General features: G+C 38.6%; 1 protein-coding gene across 1 annotated transcript; it reads left to right on the forward strand.

Moving 5' to 3' along the window:
* CTR9 (CTR9 component of Paf1/RNA polymerase II complex) lies at window positions 1-26,978 on the forward strand. Its single transcript, XM_002755048.6, has 25 exons — window positions 1-212; window positions 1,396-1,494; window positions 3,666-3,905; window positions 4,381-4,498; window positions 5,423-5,512; window positions 8,817-8,965; window positions 10,518-10,625; window positions 11,996-12,103; window positions 12,206-12,442; window positions 12,714-12,803; window positions 12,913-13,041; window positions 13,151-13,334; window positions 14,677-14,765; window positions 15,539-15,724; window positions 15,809-15,896; window positions 16,077-16,225; window positions 18,083-18,199; window positions 18,360-18,505; window positions 19,403-19,474; window positions 20,058-20,193; window positions 20,654-20,800; window positions 21,550-21,707; window positions 22,748-22,844; window positions 23,031-23,143; window positions 25,912-26,978. Exons 1-25 carry the CDS (start codon window positions 168-170, stop codon window positions 26,336-26,338), a joined length of 3,522 nt encoding a protein of 1,173 aa, XP_002755094.1. The 5' UTR covers window positions 1-167; the 3' UTR covers window positions 26,339-26,978.
* The last annotated feature ends 871 nt before the right edge of the window (window positions 26,979-27,849 follow it).

The raw sequence follows: 27,849 nt of genomic DNA on the forward strand, positions 1-27,849 counted from the left end.
GTTGTTTAAGCGGCTGACGGGAAGGAGAAGCCAGAGCTCCGGCGGCGCCGCGGGGCGGCAGTCAAGACCAGAGCTCGAGCCGTCACTCACCTCTGGACTAGCCTGAAGCAAAGACTACCGGCTGCGGAGCGTCGGGGCGAGACACTTGCTCGCCTTCTGATCCCATCATGTCGCGGGGCTCCATCGAAATTCCCCTCCGGGACACTGACGAGGTAAGTGTCGCTTATGGAGGCGGGTGGGGGCCGTGAACTTGTACGAACGCCCCCACCGACTTCGCCCGACCTCGTTTCTGAAGCGAGAGCATCCTCCTTCCCTAAGAGCCCTAATCGAAATCCCCGGCCACGGTCTGATCATCATCATTTTAAGCCCCTGTGCCCTCTCTGGCTGGCGCCGCGTCCCTCCAGCCTCAGGGCCACTCGGAGAAGGAGTTCTTGAAAGTTCCTCTCCAGCCTATCCGTATTTGACAGTGCGCTACTCTTTTCCTAATCAACACACGAGAGCAGAGGTGTGAGAGTAGATAAACTGTAAAACACCTCGCAGATTACAGAGGTGGGCGCTCATGTTATCGGGGTCTACATGCTGCTCAAACTCGGGTATCTTTCCCTGGGAAGATATAGGAGGTCGCCTCGTCTCAGAAACTCGAGTCTGTCATTGTGCACTATGTTCTCTACGACAACTCGCCTTCAGCGAGATTGCCAAAGATTTAGCCGCCGCTGTGTGCTGATAGAATTTAACCTCCTCTCACTTACCTATGTCTCATTCATGGGTGGCCTGTGGCTTCTCTGAGTAAAGCTCTCAGCTTTAACGTTCTGTCTTGGATATTTCGTACTCATTTTTGTCTGAGGTATAAAATTAAATGGTTTTTAGTGTATTTGCGAAGTCGTGTAGCCATTACCTCTAATTTCAGGACATTTTCCCATTATTATTTTTGTGCTCATGGTCAGGACTGCCTGTTACTCGCAGATGCCACCTCCATGATTAATGTGTCCAGTGGCATTCAACTTTGCATGGCCTGTAGGGTCATGCATCTCAAGGAATAAGACCTATGGCATAAGAGTCTCTAGGGTGCTTGCTTGCCTGCACTTTACTGGGATTCTGTGTTAAGCAGGATTTTGTTTTGTTATTTTTGAGTAAACAAACCATTTCTAGCATTTTATAGTTCCAGTGATTTGGGGACAAGTAGCAGGGTTTGTTTGCTTCTCTTTGCTTTTACTTTATGATAGTATAACCTATTTGCATGTGCTCCTTAAACATTAACATGTATTAGCTCAACCCTATTGAAAGTGAACACATACTGTATGTATATGCATGTTAATTATATTCAAGAAAAGCAGCAAAGATGAAATGTGAATTTTAAAAAGAAATAAGAGTTAAGACCTACATTTTGTGTTTTAGGTCATTGAACTTGACTTCGATCAGCTTCCAGAGGGAGATGAAGTTATCAGTATTCTGAAACAGGAACACACACAGCTGCATATATGGATTGCTTTGGCGGTCAGTATTCATGTAGCAAATGCTTTTTATTGTTGACTGTGAAAATATGTAGTTTCTGGTTTAAGATATAGTAATAGCCAGCTTGGCTGCATGATAGATTAATTATGGAATCTTCCAATGTGTATGGAAGTTAATTGTTAATAATTTATGGAACAATAAGGCCATTTTTCTAAATGATATGCCACTCTACTGGTGAATTAGTATATGTTGGTAAAGATAAAATTCATATAAGTAGTACTCTATACTGAATATTTGATTATTTAGTGCTTGTTCAGTGAAGGCTGGCTTATGGTTTATAGATAAGCTGAAAAGAAGCAAAGTGCTTCTTATATGAACATTGCTGCTTAATGTTGTTCCCTAATACAATAAAACATTTCCCTTAAAATGTTCTAGAAAGTGATTAGGTTCCAGGAAAACCCCACAAAAGTTCTTTTGGGTAAAGTTTTTCTCAGGCTTATGTTTTTTGTCCTATTTAGTTTCCTTCAAATATGAATCTTACTGGAGATTCTCAATAAAGTCCAATCAGAAAGCCTAAAATTCTATGCCCTCTACTCATCAGCATCAGCTGCATAATGATGTTTACTTTTTATAGGAATAGGTAATATAAATGTTACAATCATTATTCTTAAGCAGATGTGCCAGATTGCTTTCGTACAAAGATACAGAAGAGGCTCCTAATATTGTCTTGAAAGGTCAGAGAAATAGGTCTGGAATTGGGCTTATACCCAGTGCTCAAGACTGCTCTAAGAGTTTCTTCCTTTTGGATATGGATTTACAGAGAAATATTTTCAGTGACAAGTAGTGCCTTCTAGACTTGAGGTGCCAAGTTTTCTTATTCCATGGAGACCAAGCCTCCTTGTCACTCACATTTTTTTAAAACCAGAATGTAATTTAGGATTTTGTTGTTGCTGTTGTTGTTGTTGTTTTAGTACATACGCCTTCCTTAACAGCACTTACACAAAAATTAGAATATTGGAGGACTAGCATGGCACCTATAGTAGAATAAATTAATGAAACATTGTGGGATATACATTTTTATAGGGAAAAGAATGTAGGCTTTGGGGTTAGCTGAAGTCCCAGTGCGGCTGCTAACTAGCTGGGTGACCTTAGACAAATGATCTAACTTCTGAGGACATTTCCTCATCTAAAATATAGAGATGTTAGTATCTACCTCATTGAGTGGTTGTACATATTAGAGAATATGTATATGAAATTCCTTGTATGGTATGTGACCAATAGTCAGTGGTTAATAAATGGTGGATATTCCACATAGAGACAGAGTCTCTCTAGGTTGCCTAGGCTAGACTTAAACTCCTGGGGTCAAGCCATCCTCCCATTGCAGCATTCCAAGTAGTAGATTACAGGTGCATTTCACCACACTTAGTGGATATTTATTTTATTATTTATAAGTCAGACAGATGCTGAGAGAAGTTACTAAACAGGCCCAAATCACAGATAATTTTTGGTAGATCTAGAACCAGAACCCAAGTTTTCTATTTAGAATTCTTCATACCTTTCATTATTGTTTTCTTTATTAGGCTCTATTTATTTGAAAATTTAGTGTGAAATCAACTGTTGCCAGATAAGTAGCAGATTGGGAACATTTTAATGATTCCAGTTTTTTAAACAGCTTTATTAAAATCTAATGGATTTATAATAAACTGCACGTTTGACTTTTACTATTTGATAAATTTTGTCATGTGTACATACCTGTGAAACCATCACCACAATGAAGATTAACATCACCTTCCAAAGGTGTCCTCTGTACCTCTGTACTCCCCATAAGCCCCCCATCTCACCCCTAATCCCTGTGCCAGACAACTACTGATCTGTTTTTGACACTGCAGATTAGTTTTTATTTTCTAGAGTTTTATATAGATGGAATCACACGATATATACTCTTATTTTGGTCTGACTTCTTTCATTCAGCACAGTTATTTTGAGATTTATCCATGTCGTAGTATGTATCAATTGTTCATTTTCCTTTTCATTGTAGAATAGTATTCATTTTATGGATACACCATAGCTTGTTTATCAAGTCACCTGTTAATCAACATTTTGATTATTTCCAGTTTTTTGTTACCACAAATAAAGCTGCCATAAACATTTGTGTACAACTTTTTATATGGACATGTGCTCTGGTGATTCTAATTTGTTTCATTACCTTATAGCTGGAATACTACAAGCAAGGAAAAACAGAAGAATTTGTAAAATTGTTGGAAGCAGCACGTATAGATGGCAATTTGGACTATAGAGACCATGAAAAAGATCAGATGACTTGCTTGGATACGTTGGCAGCATATTATGTACAACAGGCTCGGAGAGAAAAGAATAAGGACAATAAAAAGGATCTTATTACACAGGCCACCTTGTTGTATACAATGGCTGATAAAATTATTATGTATGATCAGGTAAAAAGTCAAATTTCTTTCAATTTATGAAGGGGGGAAAAGCACATGAAAGCAAAATATATGTGAGAGCAGATTTTTTATAAGTTTTTCTTCAAATAACATGGTTGATAGAGTCAAAAAGAAAAAAGATTCCTTATTAAAATTGGAATTGCTTGGTTTTTGTACTGTTGAAGTAATATGGGCAAATTTAGTACATAAAACTTGCTCCATTAATTTTATTATCTCCAGGTGAATTTCAAGCATAGTTTAAGGAATTTAAATTTTGCTTTTGGTCATTGTTACTGCCACAGAAGATTTGCACTTCAGGATAATTTCTCATTTTGTAATTAAGAATTGCTTGATGATAGTTTAAGCACATTACTGTTGATAAGGGAATTCACACTGTGCTCCATCTCCTTCCTATTTGGTTTTCATTTTAGTGTTACATGTTCATGGTCTATGGGGGTAAAGTCTAAGATAATACATTACTTTATAGAACCATTTGTTGGGAAGAGCCTGCTTCTGCCTACTTGAGGGTGACAAAATGGATCAAGCTGATGCACAGTTTCATTTTGTACTCAATCAGTCTCCAAATAATATTCCAGCCCTTCTTGGTAAGTGATGTTTGGCAACCATGTTAGGGAACTATTGTTTTCAGCGTACACCTAGAATATATCTTTGTAATAGCTCCTCAGTATCTCAGCTAGATAGCAAAATAGAAGAGCTTTATGTTATTAAAAATGAAATTACCTACAACAAATTATTGTTGAAAGCGTGGAAATAAAATATATACCAGATAAGAATGATTTATTATTTTGGACAGGCATGGTGGCTCACACCTGTAATTCCAGTACTCTGAGAGAGTGAGGCAGGATGATAACTTGAGGCCAGGAGTTCCAGACCAGCTGGGGCAACATAGCAAGACCCCATCTCTGCAAAAAATATTTTTTTCAAAAAAGGCTAATTGGTTATTCACTTCTGAAGAGCCAACAAACACTCTCTACTTAGACAACTTCAAGTTATTTCAATTATTACTTTATAACATTTTTTAAACTTCTATTTAAATTCAGGGGTACAAGTGCAAGTTTGTTACAGAGGTAGACTTGTGTCATAGGGATTTGTGGTGCAAGTTATTCCATCACCCAGGTATTAAGCCTAGTACCTATTAGTTATTTTTCCTGATCCTCTTCCTCCTCCCACCCTCCACCCTCCAAAAGGCCGCAGTGTGTGTTGTTCCCCTCCACGTGTGAATGTGTTCTCATCATTTAGCTCCCACTTATAAGTGAGAACAGGCAGTATTCAGTTTTCTGTTCCTATGTTAGTTTGCTAACTTTATAACATTTAACATAAAAACAATATGTTTTATTTTTAGACATAATATACTTTTATGAGAAACAAATTTTTAATATGAAATTTTGTTCACAATTTTCAAGTATTTCTTACTGAGAGATGTATTTAACTTGGATAAGTTAGGGTAAAGCATAATAGATTTGTGGCCTTTAATCAGACACCTGGTTTATTTTTAAAAATCATTACAGGTAAAGCTTGCATTTCCTTCAACAAGAAGGATTACAGGGGAGCTCTTGCTTACTATAAGAAAGCATTACGTACTAACCCAGGATGTCCAGGTAAGAGTTATGTCTAAGCTGTATATGACCCAGCTTAAAACATTGAGGATTTGTCAGTTGCTTATGAAGTTAGTTGTGAAAAGATATTGTTGGATTATTGAAGTGTCAGAATCAAGATTTTTTTTAGTGCTATGTTTGAGTCAAAAGCTGGATAGTAAGGCCAAGTGCAATGGCTCACGCCAATAATCCCAGCACTTTGGGAGGCCAAGACTAGAGGATCACTTGACCCCAGAAGTTTGAGACCAGCCTGGGCAACGTAATGAGACCCTGTCTCTACAAAAAATAAAAAAGTTAGATGGTCATGATGGCACACACCTGTGGTCCCAGCTCCTTAGAAGGCTAAGGCTGGAGGATTGCTTAGTCTGGGAGGTTGAGGCTACATTGAATCATGATTGTCCTATTGCATTACAGCCTGGGCAATAGAACAAGACTCTGTTTCAAGGGGGGAAAAGAAAGATAGATAGGGTCTGGGTGCAGTAGTTCACACCTGTAATCTCAGCACTTTGGGAAGTTGAGGTGGAAGGATTGCTTGAACCCAGGAGTTTGAAACCAGCCTGTGCAACAAAGTAAGACCCTGTATCTATCGAAAATCAGCCGCACATGGTAGTGCATGCTTGTGGTTGCAGCTACGCAAGAGGCTAAAGCAGGAGGATCACTTGAGCCTAGGTATTTGAGACATGTTCCTACCATGGCACTCCAGCCTGGGCAATAGAGCAAGACCCTGTCTCAAAAAAAAAAAAAAAAAAAAGGCTGGATAGTAGATTATCATATAATCTTTTTGCCCTATACTATTTTCCTTCCAAAATGTCATTCATGTAGCAAATTTTTATTGCGTACCAACTATGTGGCAGGCACTATTCTAAACCCTGAGACTGTGGCAATTAAACAAAGAGACAAAAGTTCCTGCCCTCATGGAGTTCAGTTTTCAGTGGGCAAGGTAAATAGTAAAATATGTATGATGTAAGCTACCAGTAAGAGCTAAGGAGAAGAATAAAGCAGAAAAAGGGTATGAGAAGCATCAAGAGTTGCTTAGAAAGGATGACCAAGGAAACTCATCCGAGATAGTAACATTTGTGTGAAGACCTAAAAAAACAGCCATGCAGAAGGAGAAGACCATTCTTAGAGAGAGAGAGAAAGAGCATAGAAGGTACAAAGGTCCAGAGGAAACAATATGCCTGACAGGCTTAAGGAAGAGTAAGGGGGCCATTGTATCTGGAATGGACAGAGAAAGAGTGAGGGAGGAAAGTAGTCAGAAATGAGATCAAAGCTATAACCAGGGACTTACTAATAACGTAGGGCATCACAGATTATTGTAAGGACTTTAGCTTTTACACCGACAGAGACAGGAAGCCATTGGTAGAGGCCCTTGGGCAGAGAAGTGATGTGATCTACCCTATATTTAAAAGGATCATTTGAGCTTTGGGGTTGAGACTGGAGTGGGGCTCAAGGGGAGAGGGTCAAGGACAGAAGTAGGGAGAGCACGGAGAAGGCGTCTGCAGGCAGGCAGGGCAGAGGTGATTGTGGCTTGCGCTAGGGAGGTGATAGTGGAGGTGGTACAAGTGGTACCATATATTTTGAAAGGAGAGTGATGGAGTAGATGTGATGTGTGAGACAGAGAGGAAGAGTCAAAGAAAACTCCTTTGCACGAGCATTTGGAAAAGTAGAGTTATATTTTATAGTACTTGGGAAATAGTTTAAGTGGAACTAGTTTTAGACTTGAAAAATTTGAAATGCCTTTTACACATATAAGTTGTCAAATTAAACACTTCAAACTTAAAGCTTTTAGAACTTTATCCTGAGCTTTGAGAAGAATGTGGGTACACAACCTGAGTCATGTGGCATGCAGTTGCAATTTCCGCCTTTTTTTTTTAATAAACAATTAAGATCAAATGGTGCCAGAAATAAGAATCCCCTCACATGGAGCAGTAAAATAATCTTTTTTAGAATATAGCCAATCAAATTGCTGTGACATATGCATCTGGTATTATATTTTAAAATGTCGTTATCCTACTAGAACTTCTCTATCTCCCCCAAATAATTAAAACCTTAACTTCTTCACTTTGGAAAATGCTGATGTCATTCATTTGGAGTCAGTAGTTTCCCAGCGGCCATTCTAACACCTTGCAGTCCAATAAAGCGTATACTTAATCATATTTTCCAAATCTCATTATTTAAAATTGACAAAGTGAAGAGATCAGAAAGGCCAGAATTCAGGGAAGAGGTCTGGGCTGAAATCATCAACATGGAGGTAGTGTATAAAGCTATAAATGAGTATAAATAGAAAAGAGGTTGGGAGGGAAGCCCTAGAGCACTCTTTGACATTAAGAGATTAGAAAAATGAGGAAGAATCAGCAAAGGAGCCTGAGAAGATGATAGCCAGAGGTGTAGGAGGAAAATAGTCTTTAAAGCCAATGTAAAATATTTCCAGAAGATGATGATGCCAGACAGTGTCAAATTCTGTTGTTAGGCCAAGTAAAATAGGGACAGAGAAGTGATCATTGGATTTAGCAGCATACAAATCCTTTGTGACCTTGATCAAAGCAGTTTTACTGGAATGGTAGGGTGAGAGCTTCACTGGAGTGGATTCAAGAGAAAACGGAAGGAAAGGAATTAGAGGTAGCAAGTGTAGCTAGATCTTTTTGGGAGTTTTGCTCTCAAAGGAAGAACAGACATGATTGACAATTGGAAAGAGATATAGAATCAAGAGAGGATTTTTATAAGATGGGAGAATGTTTATGTGTAGACGAGAATGAATGATCCAATAGAGAGAAAAAAATAGAGAGGGTTGCTGGAGCAGTATTCTTAAATAGGTAAAAGGGCGTCTAGTGACCAGAGTGGCAGTTGGCTTTAGATGGGAACTTGTTTGTGTTATGGCATGGCCTTGACATGAGGTAGCACATATAAGCATAGCTCTGAAGGTATGTATATGCATGTAATCAGTCACATTATTTAAGGTCTTAGTGGAACTTTTGTTCTCTGTTTAAAAGTCGTTCTTCAATAATGAAAAATTGAAGGTATGGTTGGAAGCGATGTTAGAAGACAAGAAAAATACCAGTTATTTTAGGTGTTCTGTTCTATGGTGAGAAAGGTGTGTGTGAGAGGGGAGAGGGGTGGAATGTGGTATGTTATAGCCTCCAAGGAAACCAAGTTTGTGATAGTTCAAAAGATTTTATAGTGTAGTTAAACTGAGGTTAATTTTGGGGATTTTGCAACTCATAAGTAGAGAATATTTAAGCATTTTTGTAATTGTATTGAACCCTAAAAAATGCCCTAGTTTGACAGATTGAATGACTTCATTTTATAGCGGAAGTTCGTTTAGGAATGGGTCATTGCTTTGTGAAACTTAACAAACTGGAAAAAGCTCGTCTGGCATTCAGCAGAGCCCTGGAACTAAATTCCAAATGTGTGGGAGCATTAGTTGGACTGGCTGTTCTAGAACTCAACAATAAAGAGGTATGTAAGTGAGAAAAGTATCTAGTTCCTAACTGCTTTGTCAGGCCCACAGCCTCTTATCTAAAATTCTTGGAGCCAAATGTATCTTAGAAATTAAGATTACAGACTACAGAAAGGTACCTATACTTCACAATGTATGACACCCAGTTATGGGGCACTACCCCAAAAGCAAACTTACATCTCTGTGGCAAAATGATAGCCTGTTCACACCAGTAGCATAGCATCATAATTCAGATAGTATTGCTCCAGGATGACAAACGACAACAACAACTTGTTTTTTAAAGCATTTAGATTTCAGAATCTCAGATAAGAGATCATAGACCTGTATATCAGTTTGGAATGCTTTCATTGCAAGTCACGAAAAACACATCCGAGTGCCTTAAACATAAGGGCTTTTATTGTTTACTAAACTAGTTGTCAGAGACTCAAATTTGTTAGTTCGTTGTCATCAAACCTATGATTTTATATAACTCTGTCCTCCCTTCCTTAATGTGTGGCCTTTCTTCATCATGTCTGTCACCTCATAGTAACAAAATGGCTGCTGCATCTCCAGCTTCTCATTATTGCATCGGTCTTATAAAGAGAGAGGAAACAGAAAGGATAAAAAGACTCTCTTAGAGAAACCCTATCTTGTATTGAGAAGGAAGCTCTCCATCATGCTTACCCTTACGTATAATTGTCCAAAACAGGGATAGCTGGGTTTCTCAGCCTCAGTACTGTTGACATTTTGGTCTATATAATTCTTTGTTGTGGGGAACTGTCCCTTCCATTGTAGGATGTTTAACAGCATCCCTGGCCTCTACCCACTAAATGCCAGTAGCATTCCTCCAGTTGTGATAAGCAAACATGACTTCATCCCAGTTGAGAACGACTCCCTTAGACCAGAGGAATAGATTATCTAGACTGGTGTAGATCAATCATGATTCATCCCCTGGGCCTGGGGAAGAGGAGAAGGGAGCTTTCCTTCCTAAACTCAGAAGATTTTCACAGGCTACAAAATCTAGATTCCATTAGCAGAGTAAGAGTGGTAAAATGACTGTTGGGTAATCCACCAGCATCATTCACGCCAAGAAGACAGCTCGGATCAATAAAACCAAAGTTGGCAGGCCAGGCATGGTGGCTGTCACCTATAATACTCTTTGGGAGATCAAAGTGGGAGGATTGCTTGAGACCAGGAAGTCAAGGCTGCAGTGAGCTGTGTTCGTGCCAGTGTACTCCATCTTGGGCAACACAGTGAGATCCTCTCTGAAAAAGAAATGGTGGCACTTTGTGAGAAAAGTAGGGGCAGGGACTAATAAAGTAGATAAGTCTCAAGCAAGAACTGAACAAGAAAATAAGAGGGAAAAATGTGACACCCAAACAATTAAGGATTAAAAGGGAGATTTAATTACAAATACAATACATATATATAAACATCATAAGAGGCTTCTAATCCGTTTTAGTGTCAGATCTTAGGGTTTATAACCTTATTTCTTGTGACTAAAGAAAATTTTGAAAAGTTCTAATTTAGTATTGTTTTCACTCCACCTTGTTGCGATGTTTTTCCTTTTAGGCTGATTCCATTAAAAATGGCGTCCAGCTTCTTTCCAGAGCCTATACTATTGATCCTAGCAACCCTATGGTATTGAACCACTTGGCAAATCACTTTTTCTTCAAAAAGGTAGAAGTCATTTATTTTTAAATTCTGGTTTTTGTTCTGTACTGCAATTGATACTTTACACCTTTTTTAAACTTGGAAAGAAATTTGAAAATGTCAGATTTTTTTTCCCCCTCCAAATTATAGAGTTTATTGTATTAGTTACCTGGGGGTACATACATTTGTTTATTCATTTATTCACTTAATATTTATTGACCCTTTTATACTGTACCCAACACTGTGGTAGTGATGTAGAGATGAGTAAAACATGGTTTCTGCACTCAAGGAGTTCGGTTTCATGGAAAAAGCAGCCATGTAAACAAATGTAAGTGCAAAAATAAAGTAGAGAAATGAGGAAATGGTCAAGTAGCTAAGGGAGTTTTCACCAAGCTGCAAAGCTCTTGAACTAGGTTTTTAGGAAGAGGTCACTAGAGAGTTGAAAAGGGAAACACACACAAATCTACGAAATAGTATATAATATGCTTATGGTGGGCAATGCTTTGGATCCAGATGGTGGGGCATTTTTATATCAGAATTTGGACATACCATGTAGGGAACAAGCAGTCACTGACATTTTGTTTATTTTGCATGTTGACCATGCCACTAATTCTGTAGAAGCAGTGGTTTTGTAGGCATCTTAAAATACTAAATCTACTGGACACAGTAGCTCACACCTGTAATCCAAGCACTTTGGGAGGCAAAGGTGGGAGGATTGCTTGAGCTCAGGAATTCAAGACCAGCCCTGGCAACATAGCGAGACCTCATCTCTACAAAAAAATTTAAAAAATTAGCTGGGTGGGGTCCAAAGTGGCTCCCGCCGGAGGTCATGGCGCTTGCGAAGGCGAGGTCATCAGTTCAAGGCTAAGCTGAGCAACCTCATAAGCTCAAACTGATTGGCAAAAAAAAAAAAAAATTAGCTGGGCATGGTAATACATGCCTGTAATCTTAACTACTGAGGTGGGAGGATCGCTTGAGCCTGGGAGGTCGAGACTACAGTGAGCCATGGTGGCGCCACTGCACTCCAGCCCATGCGAGAGAGCGAGACCCAGTCTCAAAAAAAAAATGCATTTTATGTAGTTAATTACATAATCTTCACAATAATTCTATGACATAGGTAATCTTATTCCCATTTTGTGGGTGGGTAAAGTGAGGAAGAGTTAATACTCTAAGGTTACATAGCTGTTAACCACAGTGCTTTACTCTCTGGCTGTAGAAACATACTCCCCTTTCATAGTGAATTATTGATTAGGTTATAACTGTGATAGTACTAAAAGGCAACTATGGAGAAGATGGACATGTATCTTACAAGTAAATGAAGTTAGTCTGAGATTAAAAACCTATGCAAGCTAGTCTTATGTCTTCACTCAGTTGACTTTCTGATCTTCGTTTTTCAGGATTATAGTAAAGTCCAGCATCTGGCCCTCCATGCATTCCATAATACAGAAGTAGAAGCTATGCAAGCAGAGAGCTGCTATCAGCTAGCTAGATCATTCCATGTTCAGGTGATTTTATATCTTCTTTAAATGTCGTCTTTTTATTTACAGTGTTTTAAGTCTTTCCAATACTTTTGTACAAATTGGTCTTGTTTCATTTTCTTTCTTTAGGAAGATTATGACCAAGCTTTTCAGTACTATTATCAAGCCACACAGTTCGCCTCATCCTCTTTTGTGCTCCCATTTTTTGGTTTGGGACAAATGTATATTTATCGAGGTGACAAAGAAAATGCATCTCAATGCTTTGAGAAGGTTTTGAAAGCTTACCCTAATAATTATGAAACTATGAAAATTCTGGGCTCTCTCTATGCTGCCTCAGAAGATCAAGAAAAACGAGATATTGCCAAGGTACTGTTTTTTTTAAGTCTTAGCTATTTTCTATTAGCTATCCCAAGACTTCCATTTCTCATTTCCTGTTATTGCTAGTAGAAATAGTATAGAATCTCTATACATAGAGGCTCTATGAGGCAATGTGTAACAAGCTCAGTTTTATTAGCTGAGTTTGTTCTAGTTTAGGTAACAAACAATGGCCTTACTACACAGACTTAAATAGCCGCCATTTTTTATTTTGTCAGCCTATAGATGGAATACTTCAGCTTAACAGTTTCTTTTGTCCCAGGGCCATTTGAAGAAGGTCACAGAACAGTATCCCGATGATGTTGAAGCTTGGATTGAGTTGGCACAAATCTTAGAACAGACTGATATACAGGTATTTTAGTAATGTTTTTAAATCTCCCATGTGACATGTTTTTTGTAAGCCTGGTGTAGTATTTCTCTTCTACTTATTATACCTTATTCTGTCAATCATGAAAATACAGGGTGCCCTTTCAGCCTATGGAACAGCGACACGAATCCTTCAGGAGAAAGTGCAGGCCGATGTGCCCCCAGAGATTCTCAATAATGTGGGTGCCCTCCATTTTAGACTTGGAAATCTAGGGGAGGCTAAGGTAGGTAAATAGAAATATTTCTGTGTTTTGTACTGAATCAAGTTGAATGCATGCCTTTTTAAAAAGTGTGTTAACTAAGTTTTGACAGTATAATTTTTCTTTCTCATAGAAATATTTTTTGGCATCACTGGACCGTGCAAAAGCAGAAGCAGAGCACGATGAGCATTACTATAATGCCATTTCTGTTACCACATCATACAATCTCGCCAGGCTCTATGAGGCAATGTGTGAATTCCATGAAGCAGAAAAATTATATAAAAACATCTTACGTGAACATCCTAATTATGTTGACTGTAAGGATGTTAAATTTCTTTATGTAATGAAATTCCTTCATTCCCACAAGAGCTGCAGAAAATTAGCCTGAAAAGACAATACTAGAATTGATAGTAAAAAATTTTAAAGGTTCTAATGTCCCCATTTCTCCCGGGCACATCTGTGGCCTTAAAACAGAGGTACAGCTTTACTTACATTTGTGTTAGAAATAAGCAACTAAAACCAATTGGATCATATTTCAATGACTAGGCTAACAAAGGTCAGCTACCTTTGTTAGGCTTTTAACAACTCCTTGACATACTTGATAATGCATTTACCTATAAAACATCCTGCTTTGATTTCATATGAACATTTATGCAATGTTTATAAAAGAGAAGTGTTTTTCCTTGAAACAGTTTTTACTAAAATGTCTTAATTTGAGTTTTGCAACCTATACATTGTAAAACATGGCAAGTTTTTAACTAAAAAATAATTTAGGCCTGGCACAGTGGCTCATGCCTATAATCCCAGCACTTTGGGAGGCCAAGGCAGGGGGATTGCTTGAGTTCAGGAGTTCGAGACCAACCTAAGCAACCCCAATAGCAAAACCCCATTTTTATATTTGAAAACAATAATAATAATTTACATAGTATACTTAATTTTATTTGTGTATATGTGGGGCTTTTTTTTTGTACTTTCTTTAAAAGAACCTAAAGCATGATGTTTTGACTCTAGTAAATCAGGAGCTATTAACTTAGTGTCTGTCATGCTGTTACAGATGCAAAAGTGATTTAAAATAAGCAAGATTTCAGTTGAATGCCAGACTGAATTTGAATTGATTTGATAGGCAGTAGTGACCACTGTTGGTTTCTTGAGAGAAGTGAGATTTCGTAGAGAAAACGACTTATATTTGTGTAGCACTTTACTGTTAATCAATGGAAGAACCTCAGTTAGAGCCCAGATCTTCTAACTAGTAATACCTGTTCATCAGACTTTCACTATTTTTCCATATTACAGGCAGCTTTGTTTTAACAAACAAGTTTTAAAAAATGGTAACTGACAATAGTGTGCATTGGAGAGAAATTAGAAAAAACCTGCTCCAAGCTTTTTAAATAACTTAGCTTGAGATAAGGACTTGGGTCAGGGAACTAGCATTGGGAGTGGAGTGGCAAAGTCTTAGATTTCAAACAGTAAGTTTAGATGATTACAAAATTATTCTTTAACTTGTTGGATTGATGACTGATGTTTTTTCACCTTTGAGACTTTCTGTTCCTTGTGTGGCTATATTAACGAAAAAACCAATTGTTGCAAAAGTATGACTTTAAAATTATGATCCTTTATAGCTGATATTTGGGATATACAAACTTTTAAATATGTTTTCAGGTTATTTGCGGCTAGGAGCCATGGCTAGAGATAAAGGGAACTTTTATGAGGCTTCAGATTGGTTTAAGGAAGCTCTTCAGATTAATCAGGTTGGTAGTATTAACTCTTAGGTTTGAAAAATAATTATTTTCACTCTTCCTTTCCTATAATCAGTTTTTCCTTTTAATGGCTAGCATATTTCTAGTCAACTTAGCATCTTCCTGGTTTTGTCATTTTTGTTGTTGTTGTTTTTTGTTTTGGTTTACTTGTGAGATCCTAAAGAATGTATTAGGTTGCATTATTAACCGTGTTATAAATAGGGACCTTGCTTTTTACATAAACCTTTCCTATTTTCTTCCTCCTTGTTCCTTCTTCCCTTTCCCCATCCTGTCTTTTCACTCTACTTCAACAACTGTGACCTGGCTCCTGTGTTTTTTACTCTCTAGTTTACTTCACTTGCAGTTTAGTTAGTACTATATGAGAGAACTTTATAGAATCATAGTATCTTAGGATTTTGAATGGAACCATAGAGGTCATCAAACTTTTTAATGGCCCACAGTAAGAAATAGATTTTATATCATAGCCTAGTACACACAAATGTATATGTAGAGAAACAAGTGAAAGTTTCACAAATCATTATTTGCTTTTGCCAATGGGCAATACACCGATTTTTTACTTTATTCCATTCTATTGCATTCACTATGCTGATCGCTAAATACTAAATTGATTTTACAACTCACTAATAGGTATCAACTCTCAGTTTTAAAACCACTGTTACAATGTAGCTTGTAAACCTCTTCAGTAATCAGCTATTGTGTGAAAGATGATTGAACTCTCTCAAACTAAATTGCAGATTTTTTTTCTTCATATATTTATGTTTCAGGATCATCCAGATGCTTGGTCTTTGATTGGCAATCTTCATTTGGCAAAACAAGAATGGGGTCCTGGACAGAAGAAATTTGAGAGGATATTAAAACAGCCATCCACACAGAGTGACACCTATTCTATGCTAGCCCTTGGCAATGTGTGGCTTCAAACTTTGCATCAGCCCACCCGAGACCGAGAAAAGGTAATCTGTTTTTGTCTTTTTAAACAAACTGATATTCTATATCATTCTTGTTTGAATTTTTTTTAACAGTGCTTGTTTCTATAGGAAAAGCGTCATCAAGATCGTGCTCTGGCCATCTACAAACAAGTACTCAGAAATGATGCAAAGAATCTGTATGCTGCTAATGGCATAGGTGATTATAAAACTTGAGTACCCGTAACAATTTGTTTTAAATGAATACTTTAAGAGGAATGTTCATAAATCAGAATTTTTCTTAAAATGTGATCAATGTAGTTGTTTTAAAATAGAATTTTTAGTTGTTTTTCTGGCTCCAATTAGAAAATTCTTAAATATGAAACTTTTTTATCTCCAGGAGCTGTTTTGGCCCACAAAGGATATTTTCGTGAAGCTCGTGATGTATTTGCCCAAGTAAGAGAAGCAACAGCAGATATTAGTGATGTGTGGTTGAACTTGGCACACATCTATGTGGAGCAAAAGCAGTACATCAGCGCTGTTCAGATGGTAATATCTTCTCTTTCAAGATATTTTTATATCTTGTTCATTTTTGAGCAGATATTTTCTTAGCCATTCTAGCCCTGTCATGGAGCCGTATGCTATCTCTTGTGATACTGTGTGTATTTAGAGGTTTATAATTATATAATACTAAGGCCAGGCTTTGGTATCCAGACAGAGATGTGAGTTCTGGGACCACCACTAATTACATGCCTCAGGCAAAGGACATCCTTTCTGAGTCAGTTTTCCTATCTATAAAATGGAGATAATTGTACCGTAACTTCATAGAATTTTGTGAGGATCCAGTATTAAAGCTACTTGGCACTAGCATGCCTAGCATATTAGTAAATACCCAGTAAATAGTAGGATTTAATATTCGTTTGTATATTCAGTTTCTGAAACTGAACTGTGAGTTTCAAAAAGGTTAAATGACTTATTTAAAAGAAAACAGGCTGGGTAGGCTCACGCCTGTAATCCCAGCTACTCGGGAGGCTGAGGCAGGAGAATTGCTTGTACCCGGGAAGCAGATGTGCAGTGATCGCACCACTGCACTCCAGCCTGGGTGACAGAGCAAGACTCTGTCTTGGGTGAAAAAAAAAAAAAAGAAAACGGGGATAAGATTTCATGGCTGTAGAATTGTTTTATGCTTACATTTGTTGAGTGCTTGAGCTCAAAATAAAAGTCATACTCAGCATCCATATTAAAAACTAAAAAGGATCTTGGGCTCTATGGGCTATATTATGGTCAGAAAGGAAAAGCTTACAAAAAGTAGAAGAAAAGAGCATTCCAGGCTCCTGGAAGTGGTCTACCTCTTTCTAAAATGAGTGGGTTATTAGCAGTAGTCAGAATATTGGAAAGTCAATAATCACAGAAACTCACAGAACCCAGATTGCATATGGTAGCTTCTGAGGTGTGTTTTGTGAGTTTAGCCTTCCAGATCTGCCGAATGATAATGTTGCCTTTTATAAATACAAATTAATGGCCAGGCACAGTGGCTCATGCCTGCAATCCCAGCACTTTGGGAGGCTGAGATGGGCAGATTACCTGAGGTCAGGAGTTCGAGACCAACCTGACCAACATGGCGAAACTCCGTCTCTACTGAAAATACAAAATTAGCCAGATGTGGTGGCATACACCTGTGATCCCAGCAACTCCGGAGGCTGAGGCAGGAGAATCGCTTGAACTCAGGAGGCAGAGGTTGCAGTGAGCCGAGATTATGCCATTGCACTCCAGCCTGGGCAACAAGAGTGAAACTCTGTCTCAAAAAAAAAAAAAAATTGCAAATTAACTACTCGGGATATTCAGGAAAAAACTGTCTTAACCATTTTTCATGAAAAAGATCTTACCTATGTGTATTCCATGGTCAAAAAGTGCTATATTCATGTCACAACACTAGTACTGTTTTAGCAAGAAGTTAACAGCCAGAACTGTAAGACTCCTCATGCTCATTGCCAGTAGGTTCTGCAAATCATTAAGAAAGGTATAGACAGTAAAGCCCAAAGGAGACAGGTGTATGACTTCTAATCAGTGGTCAGTAAGCTGATTCTAGGTAGTATTGCTAAAGATATGAAAAAGACTTTCCAGTCTGTTTATCCTGTCTTTCAGTGTTGGTCCAAATTTCAAATGGAAAAAAACCATTTAAAGCATCTGGTTTTTCTAGTGATCAGATTTTTTATGTTGTGAAAGTGTATCCTGATGAATGTCAAAAATCATTCCCCAAGTTATTCTCTGAAATTAACCATTCAAAGGGTAAAATACATTTTTACAGAGCTTTAAAACTGCAGTGCCATTTCACTACAAAATGAAAATGTCATTTATTCTTTGCTGTGTTTTAATTTAACTTTTCTTTTTTTTTTTTTTTTGTAGTATGAAAACTGCCTGAGAAAGTTCTATAAGCACCAAAACACTGAAGTTGTACTCTATTTGGCCCGGGCCCTCTTCAAATGTGGCAAGTTACAAGAATGCAAACAGACTTTGCTGAAGGTAAAAAGGAGAGCTCACTATTATTCCTATCCATTTCTGTGCTACATTGCATTTCTTTATTCTTTGTTATACGTGTTCACATACCTACCACTTAATAATACTCTGCTGTCTAAAATCCTTTTCATGTCATTTGACCACATGAAATATTTTTTATTCACAGGCTAGACATGTGGCACCCAGTGATACAGTTCTTATGTTTAATGTGGCCTTGGTCCTGCAAAGATTAGCTACCTCTGTCCTGAAAGATGAAAAAAGTAATCTGAAGGAAGTACTTAATGCTGTGAAAGAACTGGAGCTTGCACATAGGTAAAGATATTATAGAAACAATCTTTGAAATGCTTTGTTTGGTCTATGACCATATCATCTTGAATGTTCCCAATTTTGTCTGAAATGCTTTGTTTGTTTAAAGCCATTCGTCTCAAGCTACTGAAAATCACTTCCCTCAAAAGGTGACTTATTAGAATCATTCCAGCAATATTTAAGCGAAAGCAGATAGCTGCTGCCACCAGGTGGCGCCAAACAATAGTCAGGATCCTGCCAGATTTGGACCCAGCTCAACCTCTAGAACTGGAGGGCTAGCTTTGCAAACTTGCCATAGATTTTTCATTAATCTGACAGTAATGTGACCCAGAATTTTACACATGTGAAATTTTTTAGACACTTATGTTGATTTTCCATTTTACACCAATGTGTCTTTTAATGGGCTCAGCTCAAATTTTATTTAATCATGTAGTATTTATATGGTGATTCATTGTGTGGTGAAATTAAAACCTGTTCTCTCTTCAGGTTTTGTCCAGCTTTATTTGTATTCTTTGCCTTGCCTGGTAAATTATAAGTGCTTTCATGGCCTGAGCCCCCTAACCTCCAACCTGACATATTTAATAAATTTTATGTTTAGTAAATATCCATTGCTTGAATTGATTTGTAGTTAATTATGAATTTACTAATAATATTAAATATAACCTTGACCATCTTGATGAACTTGTCTATTAAATGTAATGAGTGGCATATTGATGAGTCTTATTAAAAGTGAGTTGCATATGTAATTTTCTTATTCAGATGGTAGCTTTTTATGCATTAAATAAATTCATGTAGGTCAGTCAGTATGCAAACCTTTTCTCAGACTCTTTGTAGAACAGATGAAAGTTTTTAAGGCCTTTATTTCATTAGAATCTCTTAAAAGTATTTTCTCATTTCATTTAGATATTTCAGTTATTTGAGTAAAGTGGGAGATAAAATGAGATTCGATTTGGCCCTTGCTGCTACAGAAGCCAGGTAATGTTACTATTTATGGAAGGTGACTTTGGGTGAGGCAGTGATATTAGTATGGGCTGAGAAAGTAACACAGTACGGAACAGAGGTTTCTGACCTTCCACAGGTCAATCTTTCACACTTCTCTTGGGGACTCTCTAATCTTTACCAGACCTTTTTCCTTTCAGGAAATTGGGCAAAATTGCCTTAGTACAAATTACTTGAGTTGTCGGGGGGGAAATACTTTTCTATTTTACTTATGTCAGCCAAGTCAAGAGAAAATTCATGACTCTGAGTTATATATAAAGATAATGTTAGAAATCTTTTTAGCTATGCTTTGAGAGGACACTTTAGTTTGGAAACTTAACATAGTTGGCAGTATTGGCTTAGGATAAACTCAGTTAATTTTGCTAATTAAGACTTCATACATTGGCATAGTGTGGAAAGTATAATGCAAAAAAAAAAATTTTTTTTAGGACTTCACATAGGTATCAGCTAATGGTCCTGCCTCAGATTTTTTAATTTGTTGAAGGAAAATAGATGTGCTGAGTTTTTGAATAAAGTATAGTAGTTGCCTTCATATGTCTCTAAACCTGAAATGTTCTAGGCAGTGCTCTGACTTACTGAGCCAGGCCCAGTACCATGTGGCCCGGGCACGCAAACAAGATGAAGAAGAGCGGGAGTTGCGGGCCAAGCAAGAGCAAGAAAAGGAGCTGTTAAGGCAGAAACTTCTTAAAGAACAGGTATCTTGTGTTTTTCAGTTATACTGGAATTAATGAATTGTGTGCATGCATACACTTTATATGTTTAAAAAAAAAGTCCTCTGCAGGTGCAGTGGCTCACGCCTCTAATCCCAACATTTTGGGAGGCCAAGGTGGGTAGAGGGCGGATCACTTGAGGTCAGGAGTTTGAGACCAGCCTGGCCAACATGGTGAAACCCTGTCTGTACTAAAAATTAGCCAGGAGTGGTGGCACACACCTGTAATTCCAGCTACTCAGGAAGCTGAGTCAGGAGAATTGCTTGAACCTGGGTGGCTGAAGTTGCAGTGAACCAAGATTGCACCACTGCACTCCAGTCTGGGTGACAGTGTGAGACTCCGTCTCAAAAAAAAAAAAAAGTCCTCTGTTTAGGATGGTAGCCATTAATTTTTCATCATAAGAAAATTTTCAGTGGGGTTTCTTTTCTATCATTTTTCCTCATAGGAGGAGAAACGTCTCAGAGAAAAGGAAGAACAAAAGAAACTTTTGGAACAGCGGGCCCAATATGTGGAGAAGACCAAAAATATTCTTATGTTTACTGGCGAGACTGAAGCAACAAAAGAGAAGAAAAGAGGTGGTGGTGGTGGACGGGTAAGATATAATTCCTGTTAGCAACAGTGACCTCAGTCTCTGTCTTTCGGCTTTCAGAAATGAGGATAACTGGTTAAATTCATTCTGTACTTGCTAGTTTTGACTTTCTCCTTTGTTAAGAGACAATCTTCCAATACAAAGAATGATTTAAATGGTATCCAGTATTTAGCAATCCATTCCAAGGTTAGCTAAGTATATTTTACCTTGTAGTTGTCTTTTAAGTAGTTGATTTTTACAAAGTTTTAACAGTTGAGACTTTCTTCTGAATTAGAAGTCTTTAAAATATGGGCCTAGCCAAGAACCCCTTCCATGTGACTTAGTAAAAGATCCTTCATTTAGGCCAGGCACAGTGGCTTATGCTATAATCCTAGCACTTTGGGATGCTGAGGTGGACAGATCACTCGAGGTCAGGAGTTTGAGACCAGTTTGGCCAACATGGTCCACATCTCTTCTAAAAAGTACAGAAATTAGCCAGGTGTAGTGACACACGCCTGTAGTCCCAGCTACTCGGGGGGCTGAGGCACAAGAATCACTTGAACCCAAGAGGCAGAGGTTGCAATGAGCCGGGATTGCCCCACTGCACTCCCACCTGGGTAACAGAGTGAGACTCTGTCTCAAAAAGAAAAAAAAAAAAAGATCCTTCATTTGTCAAATGACTGAAAGCATATGGCCCCTTTCTATTACCTTAGCATTCTAGCCACATTCCACCAGCCAGGAAATAACTGATTGTAGTCTTATTTGGATTTTAGCGTTCTAAGAAGGGAGGAGAGTTTGATGAATTTGTCAATGATGACACTGATGATGACCTACCTGTATCCAAAAAGAAAAAGAGAAGAAAGGGTAGTGGCAGTGAGCAAGAAGGTGAAGATGAGGAGAGTGGTGAGAGAAAGAAGAAAAAGAGGAGAAGGTAATTTCATCATTAATTTGTTTGAAATAAACTCATAAAAGTGGTGAAAGACATTTTACTTTCTGAATCTTTTGATGTTTAGAATTTATGAACACTTGATCCAAACAGTGAAGCTTGTTGTGCCCCCACTTCCTGCTTTAATCCTAGGATAGACCCAGTACAAAATCCCCTGAGTACCTCGGATTTCCATACATCTCCACAGCTTTCCTTCTTAGAGTTACAAGTTAGTCATAATTGCCTTTCTTGTGTCTCTACATATTTTTTGAAAAACCCGTGATTCAGAGTAAGACCTGGATTGTGTCCACACTAACCATACATGTACAATCTTGAAAAAATCACTAAGCCTTGGTTTTCTCTCTGTCATTGGTAACAGTATTGCCTACCTCATGGTTTTTGCTCAGTGCATAAGATGTAAATGTGTGTGAAAGTGCCTTTAAAACCACCCAGTGCTCTCTGCTGTTAAGATCAAGAATGCCCTGCCCATCTCATGTGGAGGTGCTCCTAAGCCTTTTTTATTCCACTGCTGTGATGTTACCCTGTCCAGGAACCTCCATTTAGCTATCTTACCTAGACTCCCCTTCCCAACCCTTTTTCAACTATACTTGAGAAAGAACCTGATAATTGATTCAGACACAGACTTGTGGAATTGAAGCTGTAGTGAGAATGTTAGTAGCAGGCCTGGAATCAACAGTTGGGAAAGAAGGAAGATGAGCGGAAAGAAGTTGAAGCCTGGAGCCTGGGTCTTGTCTCATCTTCTCTCTCACTCCACCAAGTGCAAGATTCAAATGCAGATTAATGAGAGCTCAGCAGTGACTAAATTAGTCAGCAGACATTGCATAAATACATGGTTTTTTACAGATTTCTGAGCCATGTGCAGCAAGAGTAAGTTATGTCCCCTGCCCTTGAGGAGTATATAGTATGATTGAGGACAGCACCCATATAGAAGAGGATTCAGAATGAATAATAGTTGAATGGCAAAGTAGTCTGGAACTTTATAGGTAGGCTCTTGACAAACTCTCTCTTGGTGTTCACTATTTAAGACCTCCAAAGGGAGAAGAAGGATCTGATGATGAAGAAACAGAAAATGGCCCAAAACCGAAAAAACGACGTTCACAAAAAGCAGAAAAGAAAAAGGCTGTAAGTTTATAGTACTGTGTTTCTCTGCCGCCTAGTAGACATGAAAGATTGCAATACACTAGAATACATTTTTTCTTGCCACATTCTCAAGCATGAATGCCTGTTTTCAAAGTTCATCAAACCCAGTTTAACAAGATGGCCTAATGTAAGAGTCTTGACTAATCTATTATGTTTGACATTCTTTAGCCCAAGCCAGAACGTCTGCCTCCATCAATGAAGGGAAAAATAAAATCCAAAGCCATAATATCATCAAGTGATGACTCTTCAGATGAGGATAAACTTAAAATTGCTGATGAAGGGTAGGAATTTTTTGCTTTATAAATTCTCATGATGTAGATAAATCAAAAGTGATTACTAATCAGCCTGTCTGTACTAGGAAAAATATACTTTCCTTTCTTTTTATTTATAAATAATAAGAGGGGTGGGGACAGACTTGAAAATTGGAGGAAACAGAAAGTTAATTGGGAGTGTTGCTATGCCAAAATGTCTTCTCTCCAGCTTCTTAGAATATTAGAGCTGGAAGAAACCTTAACCTGTCATTTTATACTGCTACATCTTTTCTCTCAAAGAAGAAAACCTATTTTGAAATCTCATTTCTTCATGGACATTAGCTGAAATATCCTAGATGACATCCTTCTAAATGAAATGTATCATTTTGCTGTCCTACTGTTGACACATGAAAAGTGTTACAGGTGGCCTGGTCCTGGTCATGTGGAGATTGGCTATTTCTTGACTATTTCCTCCCCTGTTGTGCAGTGGTAAGTCAACAGTATCTGCTCCATGGAGGGCTTATCCTAGACTGCTTCCACAACTCTCCTTTAGCTCATGGCTCACCCAGTGAAGCAGTACTTGATTTTATTTTCCCTAAACTTGCGTCACAAGCTTAAGTTGTTCTCCATTTGGATATCTCGACCAGGTCTCTTAATACTGTACTACACTGTGTTCTTCTCTAGCCATCATTTTCATTTATTCAACAGACATTTCAACATCTAGTCTGTGAGACAATATAAGTGCTGGGAATACAGAGAGAAAAGATAGGTCCATAAATTCCCAAAGGAATTTTTGCTTCAGAGGCAGTACAGAATAACAGATAAACTGAACCACATTGTAGGCTGGGCGCAGTGGCTCACACCTGTAATCCCAGCACTTTAAGAGGCCAAGGTGGGCAGATCACTTGAGGCCAGGAGTTCGAGACCAGCCTGGCAAACATGGCAAAACCCCACCCCTAATAAAAGTACAAAATTTAACCAGGTGTGGTGGTGGATGCCTATAATCCAGCTACTCGGGAGGCTGAGGCACGAGAATTGCTTGAAACCAGGAGGCAGTTGAAGTGAGCTGAGATGATGCCACTACACTCTAGTCTGGGTAACAGAGTAAGACTCTGCCTTTTAAAAAAACAAAAACCAAAACCAAAAAAACCCCACATTATAGCTGGATTAATGTTATCACATAAATCTGCATTACTGCTCTCCAGGGACCATACCTAGTCTGGAGTTTGGGTGGTGGTAGGAGTGGTAAGAGATGTTTTTTTCTAAAAGAAAGGGTGTTTGAGTTGAGTCTTAGAAGAATTGGGAGTCCTGAGGCAGAGGTTAGCATGTTGAGGAGGCTGAGGCTTCTCGTGGGGACTGGACTCATAGGGTGGTGATCTAGAAAGAACCATCTGTAAATATTTGCGGTTCTGGCCAGGCGTGGAGGCTCACGCTTATAATCTCAGGACTTTGGGAGGCTGAGGCAAGAGGATCACTTCTGAGGCCAGGAGTTTGAGACTAGCCTGGGCAACACAGTGAGACCCCATCACTAGAAATTTTATAACAACAAAAACAAAAAAGATACACAGTTTCCTTTTTCTCTGGAGGCACCACCTAAAGCGCTGTTTAGGCCTTGCCCCCATAGTGTTACCCAGGTCTGGTTAGAGACATGCATGATGAATGTAATGAAATACGTGGTTTTCAAAGACTAATCACTATTAAATGTGTTGGCAGAAAGGTCCATCGTTAGAGGCTGAGCTGCTTCTAAATCTGTACCTGAGGTCAAGGCCAAGTTTGTCTGAGCCACTTGCATCAGTTAAGCTTTGTCCTGACCATCAAAAGTGTGTTTGCTTATATGGCCAGATGGAGTGGAGTGAATTAGATCTCAGGGAAGACCCACAGGTCTTTAATATGTATTCACAAAGAGAGTAATATATTTCACCTCCCTCACTACTCCTAGACTGAACTCTGTGGGATTCAGTGTTTCTTTATTGGAAAATCTGTCATGAAAACCAGAACTAAGGAATATTCCAGAGAAGTATGTCTGCTCCAAAGCCACTGTCCTAGTGGTTCAAGGATTGTTCTTTCCTCAGAGCCTCCAGGAAGCCCAGACTCTGAGGGTGCTGCCACCATTCCAAACATAAGCATGACTTCTCCTTCCCTTTCTCATATCAGCTGACAAGTAGAGGAGAGAGCTTAGGAGCAAAGGCAGATAAACCAAAGGGCCCCTTTAGCCCCAGTTTCCTGTCTTGAATAAGTTTGGTCATGGTAGAGGGAACCTAGTACAGTAGCAAATCTTAGGAGAGGAATAATGACCTCACTCTTCAGGTTATCTGTTAGCACCAATGGCAACAGGACAGGGAAGTGTCCTTTGAAACATATTCTGCTTTTGGAAAAGGGTTAATTCTTCAAAGTCTTCACAGCCAGTTGAGATCCTGGATTTCACCTTTGTTGCTGTTAATTTGTGTATACAGGTAAACAAACGTATCCCTTCTTTTTCATGATTTTATGTATGAAATTGGGAAATGCTTCTCTCTGATGAAAAGTGCCCAGTGAGTCACCATCTCTGTTTATATTTTGACTTATAGCTAAAGTACCTTATCTTTTTTTTCCTTTTTATTCCTTTCTGAGTTGTGAAATATATCACATTTACAGAATAGTACACAAAACAAATACCACAAAATGATACCCATGTAGACACCATCTAGGTCAAGAAATAGAATATTAAATGCCCTTATTTTTTAAAAGCACATTCTCTACTCATCAAGGCCCCAGTTAGCCGGAATCCTCAGCTTCTAACCAATGATCATCTTTGCCAGACATCCCAGGAACAGCAACAGCAACAGTGACTCAGACGAGGATGAACAGCAGAAGCAACGTGCCTCGTCACAGAGTGATTCTGATGAGAACCAGAACAAGTCTGGCAGCGAGGTCGGCAGTCCCCGGAGGCCACGAAGACAGAGGTCAGATCAGGACTCAGACAGTGACCAGCCATCCAGAAAGAGAAGGCCCTCCGGTTCGGAGCAGTCTGACAATGAATCTGTGCAGTCAGGGAGAAGCCACTCAGGAGGTTCTGAGAACTACTCTCACCCAGCTTCTCCAAGTGCCGAATCAGATCACGAGTCGGAGAGGGGATCTTATAATGAGGGTTCTGGCCAAGGCTCTGGAAATGAATCGGAACCAGAGGGATCCAACAATGAGGCCTCAGATAGAGGCTCAGAACATGGGTCAGATGATAGTGACTAGGTTTTATTTCATTGATAATAAGCTTCATCTCTGGAGGAAACTTTTTTAATATATGAAAGCTGTGATAAAAACGTTTCAGATGTTTAGTCAATTGTGAAATTTTTCTTAAGGCAATTTTCTTTTCTATCAGTTTGTATATTACTAAGCCCCAAGAGACATTTCCTGTGCTAGAGTCCAATATTTGAGTCTCTCGTGCAAATGAGACTATTCTTTGTGATACAGTTCCACCTATCATATGTGAAAACTGCAGTAAAAATAAACCCAGATGCTAAATCATTCCTACAAAGGTTTGACTGAAACTGTGGCAGATGTCTCATCTTCTTTATATGTTAAGCAGCATCCTCTTGATTTTTATTGCAATCTTTTACCAAGTGGTGCACAAACTTGGTATTAATGTCTTTATTCCATTTTGAGTTTAGATTGAGAATATTTTTATTTTCTGAAGGCAGAGATATCTACTGTATAACTGCACCAAAGTACATTTGAAAGGAAGGTTCTCAGTAGTGTAATACTGCAGCAATGTAGATAAAAATCACAAATATATAATTTGTTAGGTTGAATAAGGTGTGGAAAATGCTTTTCTGTTAGTAGAATGCAAAAACCTACCTAAGCCACGTAATAATAAAATTCTTTTACCAACTTTTATGGGTAACTTTGTGTCTTTTTTGGCTTGATATATTTGTGTGTGACAATTTAGCATAAATTATGCAAATATTTGAAAAATCCTACATTAAGCCTCAAGACTTTTGTAATTCCTGCAGATTTGTGTAGTGTTTATTTTAAAGATGCAAGAAAGCTAAAGTACCAGCATGTATTTTTATTTTCAATAATTCAGTAATTAAGAGTAATATTTTCATCTAGCAATTTGTAAGAGCTTTAATTATTGTCATCAAGTATTAAATGTGCTATATTAGGCATTGAGGTGAGAATGCAGAGATAGAGTTCCCTTCTTGTCTTCAAAAATTGAGTGAAGATAAATTTATTGTCCCTGTGGTGTGAGAAATAGGGTGGTAATGTTTGCACAGGTTGCGGAAGCAAAAAGGAGGTTGGAGGAAGGAGTCAAGGTTTCTTAAAGGACAGGAGTCCTGATATGACTCAAAGCCTGAACCAGGGCTCCTGCCTGTACCTCAGGATCAGCCTTCCATTTCACAGTAGAGTTGGTGTCAACAGGAGCAGGCAGCATAGATAATGGGCCAAGTGCAGTGACTCGTGCCTGTAATCCCAACATTTTGGGAGGCTGAGGCAGGAGGATTGCTTGAGGCCAGGAGTTCGAGACCCTCCCTGAGCAACCTAGCGAGGCCCCATCTCTATAGAAAAATTTAAAAATTGGCAGGTACCATGATACACACTTACAGTCCCAGCTACTTGGGAGGCTGAGGCAACAGGACTGCTTGAGCCCAGGAGTTCTAGGTTACAGTGAGCTGTGATTGCACCACTGCACTCCAGCCTGGGCAACAGAGCTGACTGGCACCCAGGATTCCTGGACTGGAATCTCACTTCATGGCACTAAC

Source organism: Callithrix jacchus, chromosome 10 (assembly GCF_049354715.1).
Source record: "Callithrix jacchus isolate 240 chromosome 10, calJac240_pri, whole genome shotgun sequence".
Lineage (NCBI taxonomy): Eukaryota > Metazoa > Chordata > Mammalia > Primates > Cebidae > Callithrix > Callithrix jacchus.

Coding starts and splice junctions, on each gene's coding strand:
- CTR9 (XM_002755048.6), top strand. CDS start 168: ATGTCGCGGGGCTCCATCGAAATTCCCCTCCGGGACACTGACGAG. Junction 4,499..5,422: donor TAATATTCCAGCCCTTCTTG/GTAAGTGATGTT, acceptor AAATCATTACAG/GTAAAGCTTGCATTTCCTTC. Junction 22,845..23,030: donor AAGCAGAAAAGAAAAAGGCT/GTAAGTTTATAG, acceptor GACATTCTTTAG/CCCAAGCCAGAACGTCTGCC.